This window comes from Salmo trutta, chromosome 12 (assembly GCF_901001165.1).
Source record: "Salmo trutta chromosome 12, fSalTru1.1, whole genome shotgun sequence".
Lineage (NCBI taxonomy): Eukaryota > Metazoa > Chordata > Actinopteri > Salmoniformes > Salmonidae > Salmo > Salmo trutta.
In genome coordinates this window covers 50,808,762-50,834,826 of record NC_042968.1, presented here as the reverse complement: position 1 = coordinate 50,834,826, position 26,065 = coordinate 50,808,762, and the positions used below count along the sequence as shown (strand labels likewise).

The 26,065-nt window shown below is 42.7% G+C and overlaps 1 protein-coding gene across 1 annotated transcript in view; it reads left to right on the top strand.

Annotated features, from left to right (window-relative positions):
- The window catches only part of LOC115203747 (protein FAM102A), a 77,168-nt gene that overhangs the window by 34,718 nt on the left and 16,385 nt on the right, over positions 1–26,065 (top strand). Inside the window, exons 3-4 of the mRNA XM_029768697.1 lie at positions 10,053–10,173; positions 10,917–10,946. Of these exons, the coding sequence (XP_029624557.1) occupies positions 10,053–10,173; positions 10,917–10,946 (151 nt within the window). The remainder of the gene's footprint in view (positions 1–10,052; positions 10,174–10,916; positions 10,947–26,065) is intronic.

Below are 26,065 nucleotides of genomic sequence, written 5' to 3'. Positions count from 1 at the left end.
CCCTGAAGGTACATTTAAAGGTATCCCAAAGAATAAGGGGATTTGCTGAACCTATATTATACTGGAAAAATTCAGTTATAAATTATTTTGTCTTAGTTAAAAATAAGTTGTCCTCCAGTAAACTTTGATTACATTTCCAATATCCCCATCCACGTGGAAAATCTGCAAGAGTTATGTGAATGCCAATTAGATGATGATCCGATCGCATTCTGTCTCCTATTAAAACTTTTTTAACCTTTGATGCAAGAGAGAAAGAGACAAGAAAGTAGTCAAGACGACTAGCTTGATTAAGTCTCCTCCATGTATATCTCACTAGGTAGGGTTTTTTTTTTTAGTCTCCAAAAATCCACTATTTCTAATGTGTTCATAATATTTATGATATATTTATTATTTATTTATTGTTATTTATTTATTATTTATATAATATTTATTTTCTTGAGGGCACGGTGATGATAGTTTGTAGAGTGATTACCTTTACGGTCCATTGAGGTAGTTAACACTGTGTTATAGTCTCCTACCATAATGATTAGATCATTTGTTGCCTGTAAGTTCAATAAATTGGTATAAATGTTTTTGAAGAAGTGTGGATCATCCTGATTTGGACCATATAGATTAATGAGCCAAATCTCTTTTTCATCCACCTTCATAAGGATCCACCTTACTTGTGAATCATTCCTGACTATGTGCACATTCAGATCGACATTTTTGTTCATTAATATCATTACATTTTAGCAGACGCTCTTATCCAGAGCAACTTACAGTAGTGAATGCATACATTTCAATTTATACATTCTTTTTTTTTTTCTCATACTGGCCCCCCGTGGGAATCAAACCCACAACCCTGGCATTGCAAACACCATTGCAAACACCATGCTCTACCAACTGAGCCACAGGGAGACCGGTAGAGCACTCCACACCCTTTGAGTTCCTTTGTCCATTACAGAAAATTATTTCACCACCCCATTCCTTTTTCCAAGCAACTTCGTCTAAGGATGTAGAGTGAGTTTCCTGTAAACAGTATATGTTATATTCCTTTTCTTTTAGCCACGAAAAGACTGATCTTCTTTTTTTATAATCTGCTAATCCATTACAATTATAACTGGCTATACTTATTACACACCTTACCATAACTAGATACTATTCTCAGTCTAAATTGACCATAATTAGTGCTTGTAAAGTTACTGCCATCAGAGGTATTATGAAGGTCAAAACTAGAGCTTTCAAATGTCTGATATTTAGAATTCAACAAATAGGTTCTAGCAATATTTGTTTTATTCCCTAGCCTGTTTGCCTGTGTGCCAATGATACAGATGTTAGAAAATTGAGACAAGATATTATGTGTGTAGCAAATCTGAGTAGGTTGATGTGTATGATATTGGATGTGAAATAGTGAGAGTGTGTACGAAGTCTGTATAAGAGTAAGACTATAATGTGCAATGTCCAAATAAATAATAACTCTGCCAATTTGCATGGTTGAGTGTCTATGTGTGTAACATGTAGTGCGTATAGCCTTAATTTTCATGATGATAATTGTAATCCATATCGTATCACCATCATAGTTGCATCATAATTACCTTTAACATAATTGAAAACACATCTCAGCATTTCCATAGCAATTGACGTTTCACATGATCATGAAAGAGACCTTGCATTACTCTAGAGATGGCTTCACTACAGTACAAATGTATTGCGTGCAATATGTTATTATTCCCCAATACCCCTATTCTGACATCTTCCCATTGCTTGTTGTAAACATATATAAACTTGTAGACAAATACATAAAGAAGATAGACAAACAATAAACACATTCAATTCTAAAACAGTTCTCGACAATAGAGAGAGAGAGGGAGAGAAGAGAAAAGAGAGAAAGAGAGAGTGAGAGAAGAGAGCGAGATCAGGTGTGTGTGTATATGTATAAGTCCGTATGTGTAAGCAAGCATGTAATTGAGTACGTGTGTGTTTTTATCCACTTCATAATGTTCAGATATTTTTACAGTTCCCATACCTTCTTTTTTTTGTAACCTGAAGTCTCTGTAGAATTTAGTACAGCCACAGCGTTATGGAGCTGTCTCGGAATAGCTGTCCATCTATAAATAGTTTGTCCATAATGATAAAGGAACGCTTACCATTCTCCCTTTGTTGTCTTTGTACCGGATACAGTCTCTTACGACGTTCGTTTATCTCCCTTGGAAATTGGTCATTGAGACCGAATTTGGTCCCTTTAACTTCTTGGGGCTATGTGGGACGTTAGCGTGCCACCCGTGGCGCACCCTATCAACAGCAGGTGCATTTCAAGAGCGGCAAATTTGAAACCAAATAAATGTCAAAATTCAAATTTCTCAAACATACAACTAACTTACACCCTTTGAAAGATAAACATCTCCTTAATCTAACCACGTTGTCCGATTTCAAAAAGGTTTTATGGGGAAAGCATAAAGTTAGGTTATGTTAGGAGAGTACATTGACAATAGCTGTGTGTAATGCATTGTCGATTCAAAGACAGGCGTCACCAAAACCATAAAATCAGCTAAAATTATGCACTAACCTTTTACAATCTCCATCAGATGACACTCCTAGGACATTATGTTAGACAATGCATGCATTTTTAGTTCTATCAAGTTCATATTTATATCTAAAAACAGGGTTTTACTATGGCGTTGATGTTCAGGAAATCGTTTCCCTCCAATACCGGCAGTCAAGTCATGACAACAAAATAATTAATTAATATTAGAAAACATTGGTAAAATATTATATTGTCATTCAAAGAATTATAGATTTACATCTCTTGAACAGATTTAAAATTAACCTTACTGGGAAATCACACTTTGCAATAATCTGAGCACTGCGGCAGAAAAATACGCATTGCGACACAGACTAACCGCCATGTTGGAGAGATCTAAAATCGAAAATACTATGTAAATAATCCATTACCTTTGATTCTCTTCATCAGATGTCACTTCCAAAGAATCCCAGGTCCATAACGAATGTAGTTTTGTTCAAAAAAGCTCATCATTTATGTCCAAAAACCTCCGTGTTGTAGCACATGATCTAAGCCAGCCGGACTTCACTTCACATCACGAACGGAAAAAATATATTTACGTTCGTTCAAACATGTCAAACGTTGTATCGCATAAATCATTAGGGCCTTTTTTAACCAGAACATGAATAAAATTCAAGGCGGACCATTGGGTTCTCTTTTAAAACGTTTCGGAATGAGAGTACCCACCATCAACTCGCACGCCAGGTGTCTAATGGGCCATCGCCGTTCCAAAGCTCTTCTTCAGTCAGATCTCACTGTAGAAGACTCAAAACACTTTGTAAAGGCTGGGGACATCTTGTGGAAGCAATAGGAAGTGCCAAAACATTCCTCACCCCCTTTGTTTTTCAATGGTATAGGCTTAAAGTCAATTCAACACATCAGGTATCCACTTCCTGTCAGAATCTGTCTCAGGGTTTTGCCTGCCAAATGAGTTCTGTTATACTCACAGACACCATTCAAACTGTTTTTGAAACTTTAGGGTGTTTTCTATCCATATATAATAAGTATATGCATATTGTAGTTACTGGGTAGGATTAGTAACCAGATTAAATCGGGTACATTTTTTTATCCAGCCGTGAAAATACTGCCCCCTATACCCTAACAGGTTAAGCTCCCTTCCCCTGCTTTTGATCAGCTCCTTTTGTTGGTAGTGTTCAAATTTTGCAATGATCGGTCGGGGACCCTTGGTCTTGTCGCTCCGAGCTCCAAATCTGTGTACTCGGTGGAAAGCCACCTTGTTTACAGTCTCTATATGAAGTTTCAAGGCAGATTGCATGACTTCTCTAATCGCGCCCTCTGGATTATTGCATGCGTCCTCAGGAATCCCAGAAAAAATGAGATTTTCACACATGCTACGACTTTGTATGTCTAGTAGCGACTCCTTCATCACCCTGTTTTCCCTGAGTCGACAATCGTGGATTTTTACCTTGGCTGTGAGTGTCTTGTTTTCTCTTTGGAGCGTGAGAATTTCACTCTGGCTGAACTCCAAACTCCCCCTAAGCCCTGCTACCTCCTCACACAACTTTTCCAGTGTTGCATGGATTCCAGCCAGAGCACTAGCCTCTACCTCAATGGTAAGTAAATCGTCCGTGTCTGTAGATGAATCTGTTTTTCTTTTTCTTGTCGTGTTAAAGTTATTTTGTGAGGTGGTCAGATCATTCCATGATGGAGTATGTTGTTCCTCCATAGCGTAAAGCTGTTGGTACTCGTCGATTTCCCTCAGGATCTCCTTAGTGTCCAGATTGGCTCTTTACTGCAACCAGTTGTTTTACGAAAAGATAACAATGAGTCTTTCCCACGACTACGACAGGTGTCTGTAGTACAGCCAATACTGCAGTTTTTACTGTAGTTAAAAAAGTGGAGTAGTGTTTTTGCGGACCGTAGTGTTTTTGCGGACGTTACTGTAGTATTAACTATAGTATTCTACAGTATGCTACAACGTTATATAGTAAGTACTACACATGATTGAGGGATACTACAGTGGGTAGTATAGTATTCTATGGTATACAGTACTACAATTTACTATAGAATTCTTTAGTAATTACTGTAGTATTCTATAGTAAGCTGTAGTATTTTTTCATGTGGGTATCCAGATGTTCCCTGGAATCTGTCAGGGGCTTTTCCATTTATGCAGCCCAGATTGGAGACAGATGTGTTCCATCTGTATTTGGGGTGCAAACGTGTCTGTGTGTGTTTTTGGTTGTGTGTATGTGTTCTACAGCACATGAAGCGTTGTTTCTATATGTACAATTAAACTCTAAAATAGATAGTTACTGTACATTGTGTTGTGCAGTGGATCTTTCTAGCCAACGGTAAAGTGTGTGTGTGTGTGTGTTTGTTCGTCCATGTGTGGATCGCACGGTCAAGGCCACATCAGCAGATCTGTGCAGTGTGTGTGTGTGCGCGTGTGTGTGTGTGTGTGTGTGTCTGTTTGTTGACTTGGCTTTCGAAGACTTTACATTTACATTTAAGTCACTTAGCAGACGCTCTTATCCAGAGCGACTTACAAATTGGTGCATTCACCTTATGATATCCAGTGGAACAACCACTTACAATAGTGCATCTAAATCTTTTAAGGGGGGGGGGGTTAGAAGGATTACTTTATCCTATCCCAGGTATTCCTTAAAGAGGTGGGGTTTCCGGTGTCTCCGGAAGGTGGTGATTGACTCCGCTGTCCTGGCGTCGTGAGGGAGCTTGTTCCACCATTGGGGTGCCAGAGCAGCGAACAGTTTGGACTGGGCTGAGCGGGAACCGTGCTTCCTCAGAGGTAGGGGGGCCAGCAGGCCAGAGGTGGATGAACGCAGTGCCCTTGTTTGGGTGTAGGGCCTGATCAGAGCCTGAAGGTACGGAGGTGCCGTTCCCCTCACAGCTCCGTAGGCAAGCACCATGGTCTTGTAGCGTGTCCTCTGATCGGCCACTTGGCAAAAGCGATAATGTGTTTCAGCCTGGGGCTGCCTCGATATCGTTCAGCTTTTTCCTGGGCTCTGAGAGCCTATGGGAGCCGTAGGAAGTGTCACGTTACAGCTAAGATCCTGACTCTTCAATAAACAGAGACAAGAAGAACGACACCTTGTCAGACAGGCCACTTCCTGCATGAAATCTTCTCAGGTTTTTACCTGCCATATGAGTTCTGTTATACTCACAGACACCATTCAAACAGTTTTAGAAACTTTAGGGTGTTTTCTATCCAAAGCCAATCATTATATGCATATTCTAGTTACTGGGCAGGAGTAGTAACCAGATTAAATCGGGTACGTTTTTTATCCGGCCGTGTAAATACTGCCCCCTAGCCCTAACAGGTTAAACAGGTCAACATTCACAAAGCCGCGGAGCCAGATGGATTACCAGGACGTGTATTCAAAGCATGTGCGAACCAACTTGCAAGTGTCTTCAATGACATTTTCAACCTCTCCCTGACTGAGTCTGTAATACAAACATGTTTCAAGCAGACCACCATAGTCCCTGTGCCCAAGGAAGCAGAGGTAACCTGCCTAAATGATTACCGCCCGGTAGCACTCACATTGGTAGCCATGAAGTGCTTTGAAAGGCTGGTCATGGCTCACATCAACAGCATCCTCCCGGATACCCTAGACCCACTCCAATTTGCACACCGCCCCAACAGATCCACAGATGACGCAAACTCAATCACACTCCACACTGCCCTTTCCCACCTGGACAAAAGGAACACCTATGCGAGAATGCTGTTCATTGACTACAGCTCAGCGTTCCTCATCATAGTGCCCACGAAGCTCATCACTAAGCTAAGGACCCTGGGACTAAACACCTCCCTCTGCAACTGGATCCTGGACTGGCAGTGTGGTGCCAGGTCAACAACCTGTCCCTCAATGTGAGCAAGACAAAGGAGCTGATCGTGGACTACAGGAAAAGGCGAGCCGAACAGGCCCCCATTAACATCAACGTGGCTGTATTGGACCGGGTCAAGAGTTTAAAGTTCCTTGGTGTCCACATCACCAACGATCTATCATGGTCCAAACACACCAAGACAGTCGTGATGAGTGCTCAACAAAACCTTTTCCCCCTCAGGAGACTGAAATATTTGGCATGGGTCCCCAGAACCTCAAAACGTTCTACAGCTGCACCATCGAGAGCATCTGATCGGTTGCATCACCGCCTAGTATGGCAACTACTCGGCATCTGACCGTAAGGCGCTACAGAGGGTAGTGCGTATGGCCCAGTACATCACTGGGGCCAGCTTCCTGCAATCCAGAACCAATATAATAGGCGGTGTCAGAGGAAAGCCCATAAAATTGTCAGAGACTCCAGTAACCCAAGTCATAAATTGTTTTCTCTGCTACCGTAATGCAAGCGGTACCGGAGCGCCAAGTCTAGGACCAAAAGGCTCCTTAACAGCTTCTACCCCCAAGCCATAAGACTGCTGAACAATTAATCAAATGGCCACCGGACTATTACATTGACCTCCCCCCCACATGTTGTTTTGTACACTGCTGCTACTCGCTGCTTATTATATATGCATTTTGTCACTTCACCCCTACCTACATGTACAAATGACCTCTGACCTGCACCCCCGCACACTGACTTGGTACCGGTGCCCCCTGTATATAGCCTCGTTATTGTGTTACTTTTTATTCATTTTTTACTTTAGTTTAACTCTTCTTGAACTGCACTGTTGGTTAAGGGCTTATAAGTAAGCATTTCACGATAAGGTCTAAACTTGTTATATTCGGTGCATGTGACAAATAAAGTTTGATTTGATTTTGATTTGATGCTATTGTCAGGTGACATGAAATTATAACTATTTGGCCACGCACACCAGTGGTGGGTTTGGCAATGAAAAGAGGCATCATATGCTGAAGAAAAAAACATACCTACTATAAAATGTGGTGGTGGATCTTTGATGTTATGGAGCTATTTTGCTTCCACTGGTCCTGTGGCTCTTGTTAACGTCAATGGATTCATGAACTTTATCCAGTAGGACGTTTTAGCCCAAAACCTGGTTGCCTCTGCCAGGAGGCTGAAACTTGGCCGCAATTGGATCTTCCAGCAAGACATAAACCCCAAGCAGGTGACCTGATGGCGCCATGACAACCATGGAACACACAGTAGTCATGAAAGACAGTAGTGAACGAAAGGAGGAGAAGAAGACTATTGGTACTACACAACCAAACTTGACAACGGGATGTCCATACAAAGGCCATACTTTCTTTTTGCTCACAGGCCACACTTTTAAAAAAATCAGGAAATGTAAACTTTCACTACTCCACCTATGTCAGCAGAGTGCTACAAGTTCCCTGTTCATTTACGTGAGATTTTTTAGTCAGAGAATCTTTCCCCTTTTGTTTTGTCTAGACTACAGGCAACGTGTCATCAATGTCTCTCTCTGTCTCGGTCTCACTGTCTTCCTCTCTTTCTCTTTCTTTTTCACTTCCTCCTTGAGCTATACATGCCTTATAGTTTAACTCAGGAAAGGAAGAGTGTAGGGGTTATAAGCTAACACACAACACTAGAAAGATAAATAGCAGAATTACTGAGCCAAAATGTATTTTCAGAATCTTGAGGTAAATTCAAGTATTACAACTTTTTCAGGCCATGGAAACAATTCTAACCAGCGAGGGCACATCCTAAGAGCAGTTCTCAACCAGGGGTACTAGGACCTATCCACTTGGCCTATCCACAAATGGTACTTGAGAAGAATCATGCGATCATAGACTTACTGGTAAAATGCACGAGGGGATTTTACCCCTCATGTACCACCAAATGTACTTGGTGGAACAGAAACCGGTTGACAACTACTGCTCTAAGTAAGAGGAAGAGACCAGAGGACGATATTGGTAAGTAGCCCAGTTAGTTCCAGGGCCCCTGTGCTCCTGTCTAAAACTATCTAATGTGTAATTTCCTTTGTGAGATGGACAATAAAGTAATATTCTATTCTATGTCTCTGTATTGCCAAAGCACTGCTGTGACAGTGACTACTGTAGAGCCACGGAAGAAAACCTGTGAAGGATAAGACTATTGCTCGGGAAGCTCCGACTCCGATGGCGCCTCATTGAAGAGACAGAGGGTCCAGTTAGGAGAGTGCCCCGACGCAATCGAAGTCAACCAATCTCAAGTGAACTTTAAGTGCTGTTGTTGAGTGTTATGTGTTGATGTTGATGTATTTGTTTTTCTGTGCGTCCGAGTACAACCAACTATGGTCCACATACAGTACCAGTCAAAAGTTTAGACACACCAACTCATTCAAGGGTTTTTCTTTATTTTTACTATGTTCTACATTGTAGAATAATAGTGAAGACATCAAAACTATGAAATTACACATATGGAATCATGTAGTAACCAATTTGTTTTAAACAAATCAAAATATATTCTTCTAAGTAGCCACCCTTTGCCTTGATGATAGCTTTGTACACACTTGGCATTCTCTCAACCAGCTTCATGAAGTAGTCACCTGGAATGCATTTCAATTAACAGGTGTGCCCTGTTAATATTAGACATCGCGCACCAGCTGTTATTGACAAATCAGTTCCAATCCAAGTGCCAATGCCATTTAACAAACTCCAGGAATTTACATTTGTTGGATGACATGAAAATAGAGCTCTTCGGCCACACACACCAGTGGTGGGTTTGGCATCGAAAAGAGGAATCATATGCAGAAAATAACTTCATACCTATGCACCAAGCATGCACGCACACACACACGCACACACACACTTACAATCTGACTTTAGGTTTCATTCTCTAGTTAGTCATTGGTGGCAGTGTAGTAGCATTAAGCATTGAACATAAGGGGCTTTCCAAGCAGTAGAACTCTGTCTTTGGCAGTGTAATGTATCTGATGTGTGTAATAGTCCCTTTACTACTGCCAAAGATATTTATAACTAACCCGAGATAGTTAATCTGTGTCATTTACAGTGTTAGCAAATTAAGCTTAGTAGGCAGAACAAGCAAGGAGGTGGGAAAAGCCAAGCACGAGCTAGTGAGATCCTATTGGCGCTTCCGTTAGGGAAGCCACCTCTGTGAAGTGCGCGTGTGCACAAACTCAATTCGACCTTGCACCTCTTCTAAACAACGCAATTTTTTAAAACTGGCAAAATATCAAGTCTATAAAACTTTGTGCACTGTGTTCGTAACAGATTCTAGTATTGGGAGCAGAAAAATGTATTGAGATCAGATGTTTCATCGATGAGACATTAGCAGAATGTCTGCCCAGTTTCACCTAGTTTCATCCTCATCCACTACCCGCGACTGGACTTCCTTTAACTACAATATTTGGTGGTGAGAACTTTCTAAACGGATGCTTCAGCTTTATAGCCCCTGTGATGTGTCTGGGTTACCCCTTCTGTCTGTGCTACAGCAGAGCAGGTGGTTTTAATTTGCTGTACTTTTGAGCTTGGCTCTTGATTATGTACTGTACAGTAAGCATTGGCCAGAGGGATGCCAAAAACAGCTAGAGAAACTGATAATATTGACGATGATAATGGTATGAGGATAATGATTGATGATGATGATCGCGATGATGATCTCTGTCTGTCTATAGGGAGGAGGTTCAGCAGAACTGTGTTCGTTGGAAAAAGAAGTTCTCCTTCGTCTGTAAAATGAGTGCCAATCCTACCACTGGAGTCCTGGACCGATGCATCTGCAGGGTTTCTGTACGCAAGGTAATTTCATCTCCCATCAACCCCTGCTCTAGTCATTTACCCTGCCAAATAATGGTACTGTCCATTCTGTAGTGTTTTAACCTGCCAAATAATGGTACTATCAATTGTCTAGTGTTTTACCTGTACCAAATAATGGTGTCGTGTAGACAACATTGGGGAGACATTTTCCTAGTGCAAAACAGCCTATGCAGTGAGAAAATGTTGCCCTGCTGTAGTGTCTTTCTAAAATGTAACTTTTACTTACTGCGTAAGCTTTTTTGCCCAAGCTCTCTCTGTCTCAAAAGTGCCTCGTAGTTACATTATTAACCTGTTATAAGAACATGAATCTGTAGTTACTCTGGTATTAAGCATACCATGTTAATGGAAGCCTTCTCCCTTACTTTTTATCTCCAACTCTGATGTAAATGAGACATTCCCAGACTTTTCACACACCTACTTGGTTTTATAAGGCACCTTTTCTTCTAGTGTAGCATGCCCACTGTTAAAACCACATTCTGTAAGATTATTCAGAATGAAAAGATTAACATGATCATTTCTAATCAAACTTTTCAAGTGGTTCATTCCTTTAATTTGTTTAGTCTCCTAGTGTTTGAATGCACTTGAAATATGAATCCTAGCCACTTAATGTCATATGCTGTAGAATAGACTATAGAAGGAAAGAAGGTGTGTTTCTTCTGAAAGTGTTGGCAGCACACATGAGTTTGTGCTTCAGGTATTTAATCTGCTTCTTCTTGTCATTGCAGGAGCTTAAAGGAGGAAAGACGTTTTCAAAGGTATGAAGACAAAAGAATGTTGCCATCTAATTTTTCAGCATACCTCCACTACTTTTTCTTTAGCGGGTAGATCAGCTTTAACATTGCTGATATATTGTGGCTTCCATCAATGTTATTGTCTACATCATGTCCAATCCCCCATATATATTTTTTGTAAATATACGGTACCAGTCAAAAGTTGACACACCTACTCATTCTATGTTTTTTCTTTATTTTAATAAATATAATAATGAAGACATCAAAACTATGAAATAACACATCTACAGTATCTGCAATTTATAATGTTTTTATTTTTAATCCCAGGCCCTCGTCCCCGCAGGAGGCCTTTTGCCTTTTGGTAGGCCGTCATTGTAAATAAGAATTTGTTCTTAACTGGCTTGCTTAGTTAAACAAAGGTTAAATACAAAATAAAATAAATAAACAAATCAAAATATATTTGAGATTTGAGATTCTTCAAAGTAGCCACCCTTTGCATTGATGACAGCTTTGCACACTCTTTGCATTCTCTCAACCAGCTTCACCTGGAATGCTTTTCCAACGGTCTTGAAGGAGTTCCCACATATATTTTGATTTGTTTAACACTTTTTTGGTTACTACATGATTCCATATGTGTTATTTCAAAGTTGTGATGTCTTCACTATTATTCTACAATGTAGAAAATAGTAAAATAAAGAAAAACCCTTGAATGAGTAGGTGTTCCAGGCTTTTGATTGGTACTGTATATTTTACTTTACTATTTTCCCCTGACCCACCACCCCTCCCCTAATTGGAGTAAACTAATGGACAACAACGCTTAGTCTTCTCTTCCAGTTTATACATACTATATACATTTTACGGACGCAGTATATTTTACAATGGTTATCTTTTTTGTTTTTAGTCCCATCCTTCTCTCAACCCCTCCCATATATCGCTGAAGACCATCCAGACCATCCAGTTTTAGTTTTATTTGCCATACATTTTTCAACTGTGGTGTTTCACAAAAGTTCAGAACTTATATATATTTTACGGACACAGTATATTTTACGTGTAACGGTTGTCGTAAGGAGTGGACCAAAACGCAGCGGGACTATGTACACTCATCTTCTTTTTATTAAGGATAAAGAAGGAAAACCAAAACAAACACGTATACAAAAAACACAACAACAAAGAACAGGCCGGTAAGGCACAAAGCTATACACAGCAACAACCTCCCACAAAGTGACAGGTGAAAACACTTGACCTAAGTATGACTCTCAATCAGCAACAACGATGTACAGCTGTTCCTGATTGAGAGCCATACCAGGCCAACACAGAAATACAATACTAGACCAGCCCCCTAGAAATACAAACACAAGACATACCCAACACCCCGGAACACATAAATCAAATACCCCTATATAATACACACACCCCACAAACCACTTAAATAAACTACCCCCTCTACTTAGACACTTACACCAAATAAACCCCAGAAACACTCTACACAAAATACCCTTTAACTAAACCCATACACAAAACCCATGAAAACAAATACCCTCTGCTACGTCCTGACCAAACTACAATAACAAATAGACTCTTTACTGGTCAGGACGTGACATTACATTAGTTATCTTATTATTTTTAGTCCCCCCCTTCAGCTCCACTCAACCCCTCCCATCTATCTATTTTTATGTATATTTGCCTTATATTTTTCAACACTGCTGTGATGTTTCACAAAACCTCACAAAAGTTTAACAAAAATTTTCTACAGATTGTAAATTAATGATAAACATTGTTATATAATTGATCGATTGACTATGACTTTTCTTATCACCCAGCAGTGCTATTTGCAGAGTTAGCTCCAGGTAAATGTTGCAATTCTTCAGCCATTCCTGAACCTGCGACCAAAAACAAGCTACATATGGACAGTACCAAAACAAATTATCTAATGATTCTGCCTCTTAGCATCAAAATCTGCAACGCTGGGATGGTTGTATCCCCCATATATATATATATATATATATATATATATATATATATATATATATATATATATATTATATTGGTATTATATTGGTTACAAGAATTTTGTATAATAATTTAAACTGAAAGATTTTGAATATAGCATTGTTTTGTGTATCAGTTCATAAACCATGTCCCATGGAATTGGTACATCGAAAATCTCTTCCCAACTATTTTGTAATCTATATGGCACAGCTGTCAATTTTTTGGTCCTTAAATGAAACTGGTATACTTTTTTATTTATCACAATTTTCTTTTACCAATTTTGGTATTTAATGCAGGGTCGACAGGTAAGTTCCTTACTTTCTCTCCCTTCCACTTGCCTTTCTTTTGTGCTAATGCCGCAATTAGTTGGTTGTAATTTTGAGTAGAGCAGACATTTGTAACGCTCGTCGTAAGAAGGAGAAGTGGACCAAGGCGCAGCGTGGTAAGTGTTCATGATTCTTTATTTCACAACACACTCAAACAAAAGGCGAAAAAACGAAAGCGCACAGTTCTGTCAGGCACAGATGCTAAACAGAAAACAACCTCCCACAAACACAGGTGGAAAACAGGCTGCCTAAGTATGATTCCCAATCAGAGACAACGATAGACAGCTGCCTCTGATTGGGAACCACACTGGCCCAAAAACAAAGAAACAGAAAACATAGACTTCCCCACCCGAGTCACACCCTGACCTAACCAAACATAGAGAATAATAAGGATCTCTATGGTCAGGGCGTGACAACATTTCCATTTTGTTTGCTGCATGTGTGACATAACTCCACCAGTCCTATTTATTTATAATTTACAAAGATTATACAATTTTATTTAGAATTAAAAATATATATATATTTATATATATATATATACATTTATATATTTGAGTTTAACCATCATATTTGTTGTAATATTTGTTCTGTCTTTTCTGGGGGATTAAACTGAAATTGCAACCAACTTTCCATTTTTTGCTCATTTAATTTAAAAAAAAACTTCGCTAGGTGTAGGCAAGGCCATAAGCAAATAGGTAAACTGTGATATGACTAAAGAGTTAATCAGGGTGAGATTTCTACAAATAGACAGTTATTTTCTTTTCTATGGTAGCAAGATCTTATCTATTTTTGCTAACTTTCTATTACAATGTATTGTAGTGAGATTATTTATTTATTTCGGGATATGAATACCGAGTATGTCCACTTCACGGTCAGACCATTTTATTGGTAAACTACACAGTCATTTAAAAGTTGAATTTTTTTGTGATCCAATATGTAATATAGTACACTGATCATAATTTGGTTGTAGTCCAGAGAGGTTAGAAAAATTATCTAGATCCTCTATGAAGCTGTGGAGGGATCTAAATTGTGGATTTAAAAGAAAACATGAATCATCAGTGTACAATGACACGTATTTTTAAGCCCTGGATTTGTAGCCCGTTGATATTATTGTTGGATCTGATTTTAATAGCTAACATTTCGATTGCCATAATAAATATAAATGCCGATAGTGGACAACCTTATTTTACACCTCTTGACAGTTGAATACTTTCTGCGAACTAGCCTTTATTTACTTTTTAACACCTAAGGTTACTATACATAACTTAAACCCATTGTATAAGAGTTTCTCCCAAATTGAAATATTCCAGGCATTTATATATGAATTCCAGTCGTACTTTATCAAAATTATTTTCAAAGTCAGCTATGGTTTCCCAGATTTTTCATAGTGTTCTATTGTTTCCAGTGCTTGTCTTATATTATCTCCAATGTATCATCCATGTCTGATTAGGATGAATAATATCCGACAATACCTTTTTAATTCTATTTAATTATCCTCCCTCTCTCACTTTGCTAGAGTTTTTGCATCACAACAACAAGGGGCCTCAAATGTTTTAAATGGACTGGATCTTTATATTTACCACTTGGGCCCTGTTTCATTAATAATTATATCAGACCTTATTGAGTATCTTATGATCTACCATTTTTATAGGACTGGTTAAAACATGCTAATAATGGTCCTGTGAGTACATCAAAAAATGTTTGGTACACCTCAACTGGTATGTCATCCAGCCCTGGAGTTGTCCCAGACTTAAAGTCTTTAATTGCATCAAGTTCCTCCTCTGTCATTTGGCCTTCACATGAGTCTTTCTGTACAACTGTTCATTTTACATGAATAATAGCAACAACAAAAAACGTGTAACAAATTTGGTAGCATTTCTATGTTGAAGATGAAAAAATTATTTGATGCATTTTCCCCCATATTCCATCCAGTTCGCTTTATTTTTTAAAATATATTACACTTGATATTTCTTGAATAAGTTCCTCCATTTCTTTTTGTTTTTCCTCTAACTTATTCTGTGCCTCTATGATACAGTTTTTATTGATATCTATCTATACTGTTAGTCCCTCTATTTCCTTTGTTAATATGAATTATTTTTACCTAAATTGTATTTGTTTTAACGATTGAATTGCATGACCTCTAAAAGCACATTTAAAAGTGTCCCATACAATAAGGGAATCTGCTGTACTATGTTATGTAGGAAAAAGTCAGTTATAAATTATTCTGTCCTGGTAAAAACAAGTTGTCATACAAAGGCTTTGATAAAATTTCCAATATCCTCACCCACATGGAAATTCTGTAAGAGTAATGTATATGCCAATTATTTGATGGTCCGACCGCATTCTGTCCCCTATCAACACTTTTTAAACTTTTGGTGCCAGTGTGAATGACATAAGAAAGTAATCAAGACAACTAGCTTGATTAAGCCTCCGCCATGTACAGTACCTTGCGAAAGTATTCGGCCCCCTTGAACTTTTCGACCTTTTGCCACATTTCAGGCTTCAAACATAAAGATATAAAACTGTAATTTTTTGTGAAGAATCAACAACAAGTGGGACACAATTATGAAGTGGAACGAAATTTATTGGATATTTCAAACTTTTTTAACAAATAAAAAACTGAAAAATTGACCGTGCAAAATTATTCAGCCCCTTTACTTTCAGTGCAGCAAACTCTCTCCAGAAGTTCAGTGAGGATCTCTGAATGATCCAATGTTGACCTAAATGACTAATGATGATAAATAGAATCCACCTGTGTGTAATCAAGTCTCCGTATAAATGCACCTGCTCTGTGATAGTCTCAGAGGTCCGTTTAAAGCGCAGAGAGCATCATGAAGAACAAGGAACACACCAGGCAGGTCCGAGATACTGTTGTGGAGAAGTTTAAAGCCGGATTTGGATACAAAAAGATTTCCCAAGCTTTAAACATCCCAAGGAGCACGGTGCAAGCGATAATATTGAAATGGAAGGAGTATCAGACCACTGCAAATCTACGAAGACCCGGCCGTCCCTCTAAACTTTTAGCTCATACAAGGAGAAGACTGATCAGAGATGCAGCCAAGAGGCCCATGATCACTCTGGATGAACTGCAGAGATCTACAGCTGAGGTGGGAGACTCTGTCCATTGGACAACAATCAGTCGTATACTGCACAAATCTGGTCTTTATGGAAGAGTGGCAAGAAGAAAGCCATTTCTTAAAGATATCCATAAAAAGTGTCGTTTAAAGTTTGTCACTAGCCACCTGGGAGACACACCAAACATGTGGAAGAAGGTGCTCTGGTCAGATGAAACCAAAATCAAACTTTTGGCAACAATGCAAAACGTTATGTTTGGCGTAAAAGCAACACAGCTCATCACCCTGAACACATCATCCCCACTGTCAAACATGGTGGTGGCAGCATCATGGTTTGGGCCTGCTTTTCTTCAGCAGGGGCAGGGAAGATGGTTAAAATTGATGGGAAGATGGATGGAGCCAAATACAGGACCATTCTGGAAGAAAACCTGATGGAGTCTGCAAAAGACCTGAGACTGGGACGGAGATTTGTCTTCCAACAAGACAATGATCCAAAACATAAAGCAAAATCTACAATGGAATGGTTCACAAATAAACATATCCAGTTGTTAGAATGGCCAAGTCAAAGTCCAGACCTGAATCCAATCGAGAATCTGTGGAAAGAACTGAAAACTGCTGTTCACAAACGCTCTCCATCCAACCTCACTGAGCTCGAGCTGTTTTGCAAGGAGGAATGGGCAAAAATTTCAGTCTCTCGATGTGCAAAACTGATAGAGACATACCCCAAGTGACTTACAGCTGTAATCGCAGCAAAAGGTGGCGCTACAAAGTATTAACTTAAGGGGGCTGAATAATTTTGCACGCCCAATTTTTCAGTTTTTTATTTGTTAAAAAAGTTTGAAATATCCAATACATTTCGTTCCACTTCATGATTGTGTCCCACTTGTTGTTGATTCTTCACAAAAATTACAGTTTTATATCTTTATGTTTGAAGCCTGAAATGTGGCAAAAGGTCGAAAAGTTCAAGGGGGCCGAATACTTTCGCAAGGCACTGTATATCAAACTAGGTCAGGATATTTAAGCCTCCATATATCCACTAGTTCCAATATATCCATGATATTTGTGATTTCCTTCATTAAATTCATGAGGGTGATAGTTTGTTGTGTGATTTCCTTTACGTTCCATTGAGGTATTTAAAACCGTATTATAATCTCCCACCATAATAATAGAGTCTTGTATTGCTTGATCAATTATTATATACAATTGAAGTCAAAAGTTTACATACACTTAGGTTGGAGTCATTAAAACTTGTTTTTCAACCACTCCACACATTTCTTGTTAACAAACTATAGTTTTGGCAAGTCGGTTAGGACATCTACTTTGTGCATGACACAAGTCATTTTTCCAACAATTCTTTACAGACAGATTATTTCACTTATTTCACTGTATCACAATTCCAGTGGGTCAGAAGTTTACATACACAAAGTTGACTGTGCCTTTAAACAGCTTGGAAATTTCCAGAAAATTCTGTCATGGTTTAGAAGCTTCTGATAGGCTAACTGACATCATTTGAGTCAATTGGAAGTGTACCTGTGGATGTATTTCAAGGCCTACCTTCAAACTCAGTGCCTCTTTGCTCGACATTATGGGAAAATCAAAAGAAATCAGCCAAGGCCTCAGAAAAAAATTATAGACCTCCACAAGTCTGTTTCATCCTTGGGAGCAATTTCCAAATGCCTGAAGGTACCACGTTCATCTGTACAAACAATAGCACGCGAATATAAACACCATGGGACCACACAGCCGTCATACCGCTCAGGAAGGAGACGCGTTCTATCTCCTAGAGATTAATGTACTTTGTGCAAAAAGTGCAAATCAATCCCAGAACAACAGCAAAGGACCTTGTGAAGATGCTGGAGGAAACAGGTACAAAAGTATCTATATCCACAGTAAAACGAGTCTTATATCGACATAACCTGAAAGGCCGCTCAGCAAGGAAGAAGCCACTGCTACAAAACCGCCATAAAAAAGACAGGCTACGGTTTGCAACTGCACATGGGGACAAAGATTGTACTTTTTGGAGAAATGTCCTCTGGTCTGATGAAACAAAAATAGAACTGTTCGGCCATAATGACCATCGTTATGTTTGGAGGAAAAAGGGGGAGGCTTGTAAGCCGAAGAACACCATCCCAACCGTGAAGCACGGGGGTGGCAGCATCATGTTGTGGGGGTGCTTTGCTGCAGGAGGGACTGTTGCACTTCACAAAATAGATGGCATCATGAGGGAGTAAAATTATGTGGATATGTTGAAGCAACATCTCAAGACATCAGTCAGGAAGTTAAAGCTTGGTTGCAAATGGGTCTTCCAAATGGATAATGACCCCAAGCATACTTCCAAAGTTGTGGCAAAATGGCAAAGTCAAGGTATTGGAGTGGCTATCACAAAGCCCTGACCTCAATCCTATAGCAAATTTGTGGGCAGAACTGAAAAACGTGTGTGCGAGCAAGGAGGTCTACAAACCTGACTCAGTTACACCAGGAGGAATGGGAGGAATGGGACAAAATGGGACAAAATTCACCCAACTTATTGTGGGAAGCTTGTGGAAGGCTACCCGAAATGTTTGACCCAAGTTAAACAATTTAAAGGCAATTTGTGGAGTGAATGACTCCAACATAAGTGTATGTAAACTTCCAACTTCAACCGTATATATACACTGAGCAGAAATATAAACGCAACTTGTAAAATGTTGGTCCCATGTTTCATGAGAGTAAATAAAAAATCCCAGAAATGTTCCATACTCACAAAAAGCTTATTTCTCTCAAATTGTGTGCGCAACTGTGTTTACGTCTCTGTTAGTGAGCATTTCTCCTTAGCCAAGATAATCCATTCACCTGACAGGTGTGGCATATCAAGAAGCTGATTAAACAGCATGATCATTACACAGGTGTACCTTGTGATGGGGACAATAAAAGGCCACTTTAAAGTGTGCAGTTTTGTCACACAACACAATGCCACAGATGTCTCAAGTTTTTAGGGAGTGTGCGATTGGGACCTCACAGGATCAACACAAGGAGCTTGTGGGACTTTTTGTCATTTTGGGTCCTCTTGCCCGGTAAAAGACCAGGGCCACCGGTAGGAGCGAGTACTCTGGTGAGCCATATGGAGAACTTTTCTGCTTCCCTTACTCGCACCCCTTTTCATGTCATTCTGCTGTGGGGAAACCAGTCCAAATCTCTCAGAGTCCTCATTGACTCTGGGGCCAATGAGAGCTTTTTGGACGCCATACTGGCTTCCGAGCTGAACATTCCCACTCAACCCCTCTCCATTCCCATGGATGTTAGAGTGCTGGGCGGGCGCGCTATAGGTCAGGTTACCCATAACACCACTCCCATCAACCTACTTGTGTCAGGGAATCCCAGCAAGACCATTCAATTCCTTCTCATCAAGTCCTGTCAGATTCCCGTGGTTCTGGGATTCTTCTGGCTCCAGTGACACAATCCCCTCATCAACTGGTCTACGGGTGCTATCATGGGCTGGAGTCCGTTCTGCCAACGACATTGCCTGAAGTTGGCACAACTTGCCTCGGGATGTCTTCCTGGGGGCTCAGAAGCTGCTCCTGACATCTCTGCCATTCCCGGGGAGTACCAGGACATCCGGGCGGTGTTCAGCAAGTCCCGGGCCACTTCCCTTCCATCGCACCGCCACTATGACTGCGGGATTGACCTTCTCCCCAGCACTACACCACCCCGGGGATGTCTGTACTCTCTGTCGGACCAGAGTCCAAGGCTATGTAGACCTACATTGGGGACTCCCTAGCTGCAGGATTTATCCGTCCCTCTTCCTCTCCCGCTGGCGCAGGGTTCTTCTTCATGGAGAAAAAGGACAAGACCCTGCGCCCGTGCATTGACTATCGGGGACTCAATGACATTAGTGTGAAGAATTGTTATCCGCTACCACTAATTTCCTCGGCCTTCAAGCCGCTCCAGGGGCCCACTGTTTTCTCCAAGCTGGATCTGCGAAACGCCTACCACCTGGTGAGGATACGAGAGGGGGATGAGTGGAAGACTGCCTTCAACACGGTCAGCGGCCACTACGAATATCTGGTCATGCCCTTGGCCTCACCAATGCTCCTGCCATGTTCCAGGTTCTGGTGAATGATGTTCTCCGCGACATGTTGAACCGGTTCGTCTTCGTCTACATTGATGACATCCTCATCTTCTCTCGCTCCCCCCAAGAACATGTGCTCCACGTCCGACAGGTTCTCCAGCGCCTTCCGGAGAACCAGTTGTTTGTTAAGGCGGAAAAGTGTGAGTTCCATCGCTCCACTATTTTCTTTCTGGGCTACATCATCTCTGCCGGGAGTGTCCAGATGGATCCCGAGAAGGTTAGAGTGGTGGTGAATTGGCCTCAGCCTACTTCCAGGGTGCAGCTGCAATGCTTCCTGGGGTTTGACAACTTTTATCGCGGCTTTATCCGGGTTTACAGCACCCTGGCCTCTCCCTGTCTGCACTCACCTTTACCAAAGATCCGGGACCTTAAACACCACTTCACAACTGATCCTATCCTGGTTCATCCTGAATCTTCCCGTCAGTTCATTGTGGAAGTCGATGCTTCGGATGTCGGAGTGGGGGCTGTCCTGTCCCAACGTTCAGCCCTGGACCTTATGCTACATCCCTGTGCCTTCTTCTGCCACCGCCTCAATGCCACGGAGAGGAACTACGATGTGGGGAATCGGGAGCTTCTTGCGGTGAAGATGGCGTTGGGCACTGGCTAAAAGGGGCAGAACATCCATTCATTGTGTGGACCGACCAAAAAACCTGGACTATCTCCGCACCGCCAAGCGCCTCAACTCCAGGCAAGTGATATGGGCCCTCCTGTTTACACGGTTCAACTTTTCCCTCTCCTACCGGCCGGGATCCAAGAACGTCAAGCCGGAGGCCCTGTCTCGCCGCTATAACCCCACGGTTACCACCCCGGAGCCTGAGATCATCCTTCCCACCTTGTGCCTGGCGACGGTACTCATCTGGGGTATAGGGAAACAGGTCCAGGAGGCGCAGAGGTCCCAGCCGAACCCTTGGGGGGGGCCAGATAACCGGATGTTTGTGCCTGACACTGTCCGCTCCGCGGTCCTGGAGTGGGCCCATTCCTCCAGGCTTGCCTCTCACCCGGGCTCTCGTCGCACCCTGGCCTTCGCGAGACAACGCTTTTGGTGGCCTACTATGGTTCCGGATGTTGCCGCGTTTGTCGCCGCCTGCACGGTCTGTGCACAGAACAAAACTCCTCGGCAAGCTCCGGCTGGTCTTCTCCAACCACTGCCTGTCCCTCACCGTCCCTAGTCCCATATATTCTACTGCCATCCTGACTGTGGTCGACCGGTTTTCCAAAGCCGCCCACTTCATTCCTCTTCATAAACTACCCTCGGCCAAGTAGATGGCCCAGCACGTCTTCCGGATCCACGGGCTCCCGGTGGACATGGTCTCCGACCGGGGTCTGCAGTTCTCGTCCCGGTTCTGGAAGGTATTCTGCTCGCTCATTGGGTCAACGGTCAGTCGGAGCAAGCGAACCAGGACTTAGAGACGATTCTTCGCTGCCTAGTTTCCGCCAACCCTACCACCTGGAGTTAGCAACTGGTATGGGTTGAGTACGCCCGCAACACCCTTCCTTGCTCTGCCACGGGTCTCTCGCCCTTCAAGGGTTCCTTGGGATATCAGCCTCCGCTCTTCCCCGAGCAAGAGGAGGAAGTCAGCAATCCCTCTGCCCAGATGTCCATCCGCCGCTATCGCCGTACCTGTACCTGTTCCAGTACCTGGTTGACTGGGAGGGTTATGGCCCGGAGGAGAGGTGCTGGGTCCCCGCTAGAGACATCCTGGACCCAGCCCTCATCGCCGACTTCCACCGCCGGCACCCCGGTCAACCAGGTATGCGCCCAGGTAGGACGCCAGGTGGCGCCCCTAGAGGGGGGAGTACTGTCACACCCTGATCTGTTTCACCTGTCTTTGTGATTGTTTCCACCCCCCTCCAGGTGTCGCCAATCTTCCCCATTATCCCACTTCCCCATTGTTCTCTGTTTGTTTGTTGCCAGTTCGTCTTGTTTGTCAAGTCAATCAACGTTTTTTGTCTCGGCTTCGTCTTTTCCCAGTCTCTCTTTTTCTCGCCCTCCTGGTTTTGACCCTTGGCTGTCCTGACTCTGAGTCTGCCTGCCTGACCACTCTGCCTGCCCCTGAGCCTGCCTGCCTGCCTACCTGTACCTTTGCCCCACCTCTGGATTATTGACCTCTGCCTACCCTGACCCTGAGCCTACCTGCCATCCGGTACCGTTGCCCCACCTCTGGTTTACTGACCCCTGCCTGCCTTGACCTGTCTATTGCCTGCCCCTGTTGGATTATTAAACCATTGTTAATTTGACGTTGTCTGCATCTGAGTCTTACCTTCATTCCTGATACTGAGGGTGGGTGGAGGGGTGCTGAGGAGTATTTCTGTCTTTAATGAAGCCCTTTTGTTTGAGAAAAACTCATTCTGATTTACTGGGCCTGGCTCCTCAGGGGTGGGCATGGCAGCCACATGAGTAGGCCTATGCCCTCCAAGGCCCACCCTTGGCGGCAGCCCTGCCCAGTTATGTGAAATCCACCCCACTTAGAGGAAACAATCACATCTCCCAACTTCCGGCGCCGACAGAGATGGCCGCCTTGCTTCACATTCCTAGGAAACTATGCAGTATTTCGTTTTTTTTATGTATTATTTCTTACATTGTTACCCCAGGAAATCTTTCGTTTTATTACATACAGCCGGGAGGAACTATTGGATATAAGAGCAACGTCAACTTACCAACATTACGACCAGAAATACGACTCTCCCGAGGCGGATCCTCTGTTTTGTCCACCACCCAGGACAATGGATCGGATCCCAGCCGGCGACCCAAAACAATGGCGCCGCAGAAGGGGCAGACGGAGCGGTCTTCTGGCCAGGCTCCATAGACGGGCACATCACGCACCGCTCCCGAGTATACTACTCGCCAATGTCCAGTCTCTTGACAACAAGGTAGACGAAATCCGAGCAAGGGTTGCCTTCCAGAGAGACATCAGAGATTGTAACGTTCTTTGTTTCACGGAAACATGGTTCACTCGGGATACGTTATCAGAGTCGGTACAGCCCCCTGGTTTCTTCACACATCGTGCCGACAGAAACAAACATCTCTCTGGTAAGAAGAAGGCCGGGGGTGTATGCCTTATGATTAACGAGATGTGGTGTGATAATAACAACATACAGGAACTCAAGTACTTTTGTTCACCTGATCTAGAATTCCTTACAATCAAATGCCGTCCGCATTATCTACCAAGAGAATTCTCTTCGATTATAATCACAGTCGTGTATATCCCCCCCAAGCAGACACATCGACAGTCCTGAAAGAACTTCATTGGACTCTATGTAAACTGGAAACCACATATCCTGAGGCTGCATTTATTGTAGCTGGGGATTTTAACAAGGCTAATCTGAAAACAAGGCTTCCTAAATTTTATCAGCATATCGAATGCGCGACCCGGGCTGGTAAAACCCTGGGTCATTGTTACTCTAACTTCCGTGACGCATACAAAGCCCTCGCCCACCCTCCTTTTGTAAAATCTGACCACGACTCCATTTTGTTGCTCCCAGCCTATTGACATAAACTATAATAGGAAACGCCCGTGCTCAGGTCTGTTCAACGCTGGTCTGACCAATCGGATTCCACGCTTCAAGATTGCTTTGATCGCGTGGACTGGGATATGTTCCCCAGAGTCGTACAATAACATTGAGGAATACACTGATTCGGTGAGCGAGTTTATTAGCAAGTGCATCGGTGATGTTGTACCCACAGCGACTATTAAAACCTTCCCCAACCAGAAACCGTGGATTGATGGCAGCATTCGCACAAAACTGAAAGCGCCAACCACTGCTTTTAATCAGGGCAAGGCGACCGGAAACATGACTGAATACAAACAGTGTAGCTATTCCCTCCGCAAGGCAATCAAACAAGCTAAGCGTCAGTATAGAGACAAAGTAGAGTCACGAATTCAACGGCTCAGACACGAGAGGTATGTGGCAGGGTCTACAGTCAATCACGGACTACAAAAACAAAACCAGCCCTGTCGTGGACCACAATGTCTTGCTCCCAGACAAACTAAACAACTTCTTTGCTCGCTTTGAGGATAATACAGTGCCACCGACACGGCCCGCTACCAAAACCTGCGGGCTCTCCTTCACTGCAGCCAACGTGAGTAAAACATTTAAACGTGTTAACCCTCGCAAGGCTGCCGGCCCAGACAGCATCCCTAGCCGCGTCCTCAGAGCATGCGCAGACCAGCTGGCTGTTGTGTTTATGGACATATTCAATAAATCCTTATCCCAGTCTGCTGTTCCCACATGCTTCAAGAGGGCCACCATTGTTCCTGTTCCCAAGAAAGCTAAGGTAACTGAGCTAAATGACTATCACCCCGTAGCACTCACTTCCGTCATCATGAAGTGCTTTGAGAGACTAGTCAAGGACCATATCACCTCCACCCTACCTGACACCCTAGACCCACTCCAATTTGCTTACCGCCCCAATATGTCCACAGATGACGCGATCACACTGCCCTAACCCAGCTGGACAAGAGGAATACCTATGTAAGAATGCTGTTCATCGACTACAGCTCAGCATTTAACACCATACTCCCCTCCAAACTCGTCATTAAGCTTGAGGCCCTGGGTCTCGACCCCGCCCTGTGCAACTGGGTGCTGGACTTCCTGACAGGCCGACCCCAGGTGGTGAGGGTAGGAAACAACATCTCCACCTCGCTGATCCTCAACACTGGGGCCACACAAGGGTGCGTTCTCAGCCCTCTCCTGTATTCCCTGTTCACCCATGACTGAGTGGCCAAGCACACCTCCAACTCAATCATCAAGTTGGCAGACGACACTACAGTGGTAGGCTTGATTACCAACAACGACGAGATGGCCTACAGGGAGGAGGTGAGGGCCCTCGGAGTTTGGTGTCAGGAAAATAACCTCACACTCAATGTCAAACAAACAAAGGAGATGATCGTGGACTTCAGGAAACAGCAGAGGGAGCAGCCCCCTATCCACATAGACGGGACAGTAGTGGAGAAGGTGGAAAGTTTGAAGTTCCTCGGCTTACACATCACGGACAAACTGAAATGGTCCACCCACACAGACAGCGTGGTGAAGAAGGCGCAGCAGCGCCTCTTCAACCTCAGGAGGCTGAAGAAATTTGGCTTGTCACCAAAAAGACTCACAAACTTTTACAGATGCACAATCGAGAGCATCCTGTCGGGCTGTATCACCGCCTGGTACGGCAACTGCTCCACCCACAACCGTAAGGCTCTCCAGAGGGTAGTGAGGTCTGCACAACGCATCACCGTGGGCACACTACCTGCCCTCCAGGACACCACCCGATGTCACAGGAAGGCCAAAAAGATCATGAAGGACAACAACCACCCGAGCCACTGCCTGTTCACCCCACTATCATCCAGAAGGCGAGGTCAGTACAGGTGCATCAAAGCTGGGACCGAGAGACTGAAAAACAGCTTCTTTCTCAAGGCCATCAGACTGTTAAACAGCCATCACTAACATTGAGTGGCTGCTGCCAACATACTGACTCAAATCTCAAGTCATTTTAATAATTAAAAATTGGATAATACATGTATCACTAGCCACTTTAAACAATGCCACTTTATATAATGTTTACATACCCTAGATTACTCATCTCATATGTATATACTGTTCTCTATACCATCTACTGCATCTTGCCTATGCCGTTTGGCCATCGCTCATCCATAT